Raw genomic sequence first — 6957 nt, 5'->3', positions numbered from 1 at the left:
AAAACTCTCAAAAAGGGGGTAAAATTTTCCAAAAAGGGGTAAACAACCCTGAAAGTCATCCAATTTTAATGAAAATCACACCCTCAGATTGCGCTTACCCGAAAAATCTGATTTAGAAGTTTTAAGATCCCATCTTAAAAAAAGTTGAATTTCGTATTTTTGCCAGAAGAAAGATCGCGGATGCAGGTTTACTTTTTTTTTGTCTTTTTTTGGCTTGATTGTATTTCCCAGGGATGATTGCATCGAACCAACCGTCTAGAATATCTGGAAGGGATCATTCTAACGGAAATAAAATTTCTATTGCTCTTTTTAAGTAACCAAAAATATTGGAGGGCAACTAGCCCCTCTCCCACCCCTCGTTTTCCTCAAAGTCGTCCGACCAAAATTTTGCAAAAGCCATTTAGTTCAGCGGTGTCCAGCGTTTACCCCCCCCCCCGGTGATTACCCCCCGTAAAATACCCTCCCCCCCGAAAAATACCCCCCGCAGAAAATACACCCCCGGAAAATACCCTCCCGCGGAAAGTACACCCCGCGGAAAATCCCCCCTGGTAAATAACCCTCCCCCCCTCTCTCCGTGGAAAATAAGGCTTTCCAAATTTGAGAATTTTATTTGAGTTTTATTTATTTTTATTTCCGTAGGGGGAAGGAATTTTTGAACTTGTGTATTATGCGCCACTCACTCAAGTTTGCGCTATATAAAACTCGAGAACAAACCGGTTTATTTTTCCATGAGCCGATTTTCCAAGTATTAAATACTATTATTAGGTTAATGTAGTGTTTCATTTAAGTGTTTTATAATGATTGCTGATCAAAGTTTTATGTTATTTGTGCCTTTCGTTTATATTATTTTAGTATGTTCATGGCCGTATATTTGGTTTTAAAATACACTTCTCTATCTATCTATCCAATATGCAGAATAACTGTACCAAACACATTTTGCATGCAGACCCGCTATACTTTACCCCCCCTCCCTAATGTGCAAATCTATAGCCCAAATTTATTTCTAAAGTAACGAAAAAACTGGTGTGTTCTTGAATTTTAGTACCAAAATTCGTTCCCCCTGCGAAAATAAAAAATAAAACTCAATAAAATTCTCAAATTTTCCACGCGGGGATATTTTCTGGGGGGGGGGTATTTTCAGGGGGGTATTTTTAGGGGGGTATTTTACGTCGGGGAGTATTTTCCGCGGGGGGGGGGGTATTTTCCAGGTGTGGGGGGGGGGGTATTTTCCGAGGGGTAGTTGTCGGGGGGGGGGGGGGTTAACGCCTAGAACCAGTTAAGCATAGTTAAAAATTCCAGTAATTATACCTTTGGGGGTTAACATGACCCCCAACAGCCCATGGGGAAAGGTCTGTTAGTTGTGAAATTCTCCCATCGTTTAGGCATAGAATTTGTTATTGGGAAGCATACTGAGGTTTTCAAGGGAGTGTGGTAATTTTATGCCGGGGAATTTTCACGGGAAGCATTTTCCACGGGAGGGAGGGTTTGGCGGATGAGCCTTCCAGGGAAAATTTTACACTGGGGAATGTGCTAGGGTTCTTGTGCGAAATTTTTTAATGTGTCTTGCTTTCTCTTTGGCAACTTAATCCTACAAGTTCAAGTTCCATCTATTTCAATAAAAGAGCAATAATGAAAACAGTATACCAAAGGATTCAATGGCCCGTTCTTTGGGAAACGACTTATTGTAAATAATCAATGATAAAACTGGCTATATCGATATTAAAGAACGCCTAAAAATAAATCGATAAGGAATAAGAAATTAATTCACTGACAGTCCCCTTGAAAACGGCGATCCTCCCATCATCCGACAATAAAAAAAAAGAATTAAATTTGTACGTGATGGTAGTGGTCAAATATGGTTCTGAACCGTGGGTGCTCCAAAAAGTGGAGGAGGATTTGCTAGATATTTTTCAGAGAAATTTCCTACAAATAGTTTTGGGTAGGCCTACCTGAATGACTAATCGTATATCAAACAGTAGGCTGTGCTAAAAGTGTGGTTCAATCCCTTCTTCTAGGGCTATAATGAGAAAAAGGTCGAGATAGTTAGGGTACGTTCTGCGACTGAAGAATGAGAGATTTCAAAAAATTTCAAACGAAAAGTAGGTAGTTCCTGAATAGGGTGGGAGGATATCGTAATGAAAGATTTAAGGAAACCTCCTGGGAGGATGTAAAGAGGGATGTTTTGAATAGACTGGGATGGTGGTGGATTATGAGTATCTGTGTTGGCCTCTGGCGGCTTGGTGCTGCAGTGAGTCGTTAGCAGTAGCAGTGGTAATAGTAGTAGTAGCGCCAAGCGTGGCTATAATATGCCCTGAGTACTCGACATAATTACTAATGCACTGTAGTAACCACTGTATAAAGATAATTAGATCTGTTTGAATTATTGTGATTGATCCATTATTCATATACTGTGGTAGCAACTAATTACAGCCTGCCCATATTTTGCTGAGCCCAACCCAATTGCAAATCAGGTATATCTGTGCAGCAGTATCAGATACTTGAGGAGGACATATTTGGGAGGGGTCAACAATAAAACAAACCACTGATAGTTTCAACAAGAAGCTCCTAGATATTAAACGATGTTCATGATTTTGGAGGCTAAGGGCCCTGAGGCCCCCTCCTCTCTCTCTCTGTACATCCCTGCACAGTACTATCAATATTGGTCGACGACACTGGCAAAAGTGCTAGTCACGCCCTGTAAGTGAGCAAATTAATTTATCATCAAATTAGCAAGCAAGATAATCAGCAAATTGGGTTTGTAGCTTATAAGCCAAAGTTGTAAATATTCCACGAAAACCAACTGGAGAATTGACTTACAAAGCTTAGAATATTACTTACCCAAGAAACAATACAGCAGACTACCTTAAGTCTAGTTCAAACTATATCTCAGTTTGGATTCATGCTTTTCATTTATAGGCAGTCATTATCTTTTATTCTTGTACTTTACTTTGTTTGTAATTAGGTAATTTGGGATATTAGCTAATGATTTAAATAAACAATTTAATGCAAAATTTTTATTTTAGTTTTTCTTACTTTTTTTTCTTTATCTTTTCTTTCTGGAGAGATCTTTATTTGCAATTAGGTAATTTAGGACATTAGCTAATGATTTAAATAAACAATTCGGTGCAAGACTGTTTTTTTAGTTTTTCTTTCTTTTTTGTCTTTATTTTTTATTTCTGGAAAGTTCTTTGATTGCAATTAGGTAATGTGGCTGATTTGGATAAATAGTTTTATTCAATTCGTACCGTATGTCAGCTGGCTATAAAAATAAAAAGTGAATTTACAAATATGTCCAAATCTTTTGCTTGAACCAGCTAATTTAAAAAATTGAATATCTAATAAACAATATATTTTCGAAAATGATGTAACACAAAAATAGAGCATTTCCAATTGTTTTTTTTTTTTTTTTTTTTTTTTTTTTTTTTTTTTTTTTTGGCACATATCTCTCCTCTCTGGAAGGTTGAAGGGGTGATGGGGCAAAATATAGTAATGAAAGAGACCAGGTTTCGTTGGCACCCCTCTAAGTATTAATTCTGTATCCTCCCATGTACTCATGGAAACAGGAAAAGGCGTCTGGTCCTTTATTATGTTACATTACGAGCTTATACTGGCTTTGGTATCCATCCTTTTTAATTTTTGTCTTACAATCTATATTTTGTTAAATATTTCGGTCTTTTAATGAGCTAGATGGATGCTTTCTAGACACCTGGTGTTTGAGTAGGACACACAAGATCAATGGAATGGCAACCACGTTCACTTAAGCTAACACCACTAGATTTCTTTTTGACATATATCAAACGGTTTGTGGTAACGAACTGTAAGTAAGGAGCGACCCGGCTCAATAGTAACCGAAATTTTTTTTTTGATACCAATAGATACATCAAGAGAATCACATTTTTATGTGCTGGTTTCAAATATATAAGTTTCATCAAGTTTAGTCTCACCAATAAAAAGTTATGTGCCTGGGAAAATTTGCGTTATTTTCAAAAAAAGGGAAAACACCCCCTAAAAGTCATAGAACCTTAATAAAAATCACACCATCAGATTCAGCGTATCATAGAACCCTTTTGTAGAGGTTTCAATTTCCTATCTGCAAAAATGTGGAATTTTGTATTTTTTACCAGAAGAAAGATCACGGATGCGTGTTTATTTGTTTTTTTTTGTTTTTTCCCAGGGGTGATCGTATCGACCCAGTGGTCCTACAATATTGCGAAAGGCCTCATTCGAACGGAAATTAAAAGTTCTAGTGCCCTTTTTAATTGACCAAAATGAATGGAGGGCAAATAGGCCTCCTCCCACGCTCATTTTTTCCCAAAGCCACCCGAACAAAAATTTTTAAGTTTGCCATTTTATTCAGCATGGTCGAAAAATATAAGAACTAAGAACTGTCTTTGAAGGTGACTTAATCCCCCACAGTCCCCAGGGGAAGGTCTGTAGGTTATGCACTTCGTCCACTGTTTACATATAGTATTGGTTATTGGGAAGTATACAGACGTTTTCAGGGGGGATCTTTTTTAGTAGTTGAGGGGGAGGGGAGGTGGATCAGGGGTTAAGTGGGAGGATCTTTCCATGGAGGAATTTTTCATAGGGGAACAGCGTCGGATTTCCCGGCATTATTTAAAAAAAGATCAGAAATCAAATAAAAAAACAAGTTTTCAACTGAAAAACTTTTCAACTGTAAACTTGTTAACATCATGAGTTAAGATGAACAGAAACTATTACGTATATGATTGGGTTCACCCCCTAGTCAATACCTCACTCTTTACGTTAAAGTTTTTTTAGTACTCTCATAACAACTATTTATTCTAATTAACGGCCGTTGTGATTAAGAGGTCATTCTTAAAGAATTGGAAAAAAATTGAACTTTAGTGTAGAGAGCGAGGTACTGACTAGGGGGGAGAATCCCCCTAATATATGTAATAAAAATATATGAATATAGACGTTGGTTGCGTAAGTTAATTCGTAAGTTACCTATATTTATTACTAATAAAAATGTTCGTAAATAAAATTAAACAACTTTCGAGAAAGCCATTTAGCCTAAAAAAAAGTAAAATTAATATGCAAATTTCCTTTTAATTATTCATGCATGGTGAGCCAAAATCAAAACCTGCATTAATTTAAAAGCGTTCGGAAATTAAATAAAAATAAACAAGTTTTTTTAACTGAAAGTAAGGAGCGACATTAAAACCTAAAACGAACAGAAATTATTCCGGTCATAAAAGGGGCTGTCCCCCCTCAACGCCGCGCTCTTTAAGCTAAAGTTAGACTCTTTCTCACAGCTCTATTTTTTAAAGCAATAATAAACTTTAGCGTCAAGAGCGAGGCGTTGAGGAGGCGACAGCCCCTCCTCACTGCACCATAGTCCAATTTTCTTAATTGCGATTTTGTTCAAACTAGTGAAAAGGTCTAATAGCTATGCCTCCAGAGATGTCATGCCCCCCACAGCCCCAGGACAAATTATGCAATTTATCCATTGTTTTCATGCAGGATTTATCATTAGGAAAAGAGAAAAGTTATGATCCTAGGCTTTGAACAAATAAACGTTCAAGTTCGGATAAGTGTCCACTAATTAGACTTTGAAAAACAAAAGTCTGTTTATTTCGACCACATATACATTGCTATCTGCTGATAAAGAATGGCTGTATATATGGTAAAAATATCCGGACTTTTCTGTCTATTTGTATTGTCTAATAAATGAACATATCCCCATTTGAACATTTATTTCTTCGTTATAGAAAGTCAGCGTGATCTTTGGGAAAAAACCTATTTTAAGATATTACGTCGAAGTTTCTGGGTGTATCTAAAAAGGCCCAGGATATTAGGGTGAAACTTTGGAGAATTTTGAGGGACATATTATACTAAATCAAAAACCAATATGTGCATCCAGTTAATCAAACAGACGGATCTTCTATATCTTAAGAACTGCTGAGGATATTAAGTTGAGACTTTGCTGAGGATATTAAGCTGAGGACGTGTTTAGGGGTGGTATTAGACAACCTCCTCGTGGTGTCCATGCTTATACTAATCAGCTGAAAAACCACCATATGAAATTGAAATGGCTCCATCTTCAACCACAGATATATGAAATGCGATTAAACAGGTAAAAACTAATAAGTCGCCTGGTGAAGATGGTCAACCTCCTGACGTCTACAAGTCATCACCTCATGTTGTAGCGGAACAACTGGAACCCCTCTTCAGTCTGACATAGGAGAAGAAGACCTTCCCGTCTGACTGGAAAGTATTAGTAATAACCCCAGTATTTGAAAAGGGGAACAAATGTGACAGCCGTAACTACTGCACGATATCACTCATGGACAGCGCCGCCAAAGTATTCGCAATGGTTTTGCTCAAAAGGTTCGAGGGAGAAAGAGATGAGCGGATGCGTGAAAATCAGTGTGGATTTCGCAGAGGGAGAGGATGCACTAACCAGATCTTCACCCTTCCTCTTATTCTGCAACAGTGCGAACGTTACAGCCTCCCTATAATTAATATGATTCTGGATTTCGCCGCTGCTTTTGACTCCGTAACCCGTGAAAAACTTTGGCGAATCAAGGCAAAAGATGGTATGCTGGTTGAATTTATAGAGCTGCTGAAGGCCTACTATAAGTATTGCAAAGTGACTGTAAGAGTACTGGGTGAAGAAACTAAAACCTTCAATGTGGATAGCGGTGGAAAACAAGGATATCCCCCGTTTTGTTTAATAACCGTATAGATTGGGTTCTAGAAAGATCACTCTCGAGTTTTGATGATGTCGTTATGGGAATGGGCATTAACGTGTCTGACCAGGACTACGTGAATGACATAGTCGCTGTTGCTGTAGATCCAGCAACTGCCCAAGAAGTGCAAAATAAAATTGCATATTTCTCTCAGCTACTGGGCGTGAAGATCAATGCGGTCAAAACTGAAGTCATGGACCTAAATATAAAGTCGGATTATTAGCTTGTGCTTTACGGGCAG

At 37.8% G+C, this 6957-nt stretch overlaps 1 protein-coding gene across 1 annotated transcript; it reads left to right on the top strand.

Annotated features, from left to right (window-relative positions):
• The first annotated feature begins 6310 nt into the window (after positions 1 to 6310).
• LOC148939672 (uncharacterized) lies at positions 6311 to 6712 on the top strand. Its single transcript, XM_089106942.1, has one exon. It carries the CDS (start codon positions 6311 to 6313, stop codon positions 6710 to 6712), a length of 402 nt encoding a protein of 133 aa, XP_088963068.1.
• The last annotated feature ends 245 nt before the right edge of the window (positions 6713 to 6957 follow it).

The sequence above is a fragment of the Artemia sp. Qi Xiang Cuo genome, chromosome 21 (assembly GCF_049724085.1).
Source record: "Artemia sp. Qi Xiang Cuo chromosome 21, ASM4972408v1, whole genome shotgun sequence".
Lineage (NCBI taxonomy): Eukaryota > Metazoa > Arthropoda > Branchiopoda > Anostraca > Artemiidae > Artemia > Artemia sp. Qi Xiang Cuo.
The sequence above is the reverse complement of the archived record's forward strand: the minus strand, read 5'-3'. Positions and strand labels throughout refer to the sequence as shown.

Coding starts and splice junctions, on each gene's coding strand:
- LOC148939672 (XM_089106942.1), top strand. CDS start 6,311: ATGGACAGCGCCGCCAAAGTATTCGCAATGGTTTTGCTCAAAAGGTTC.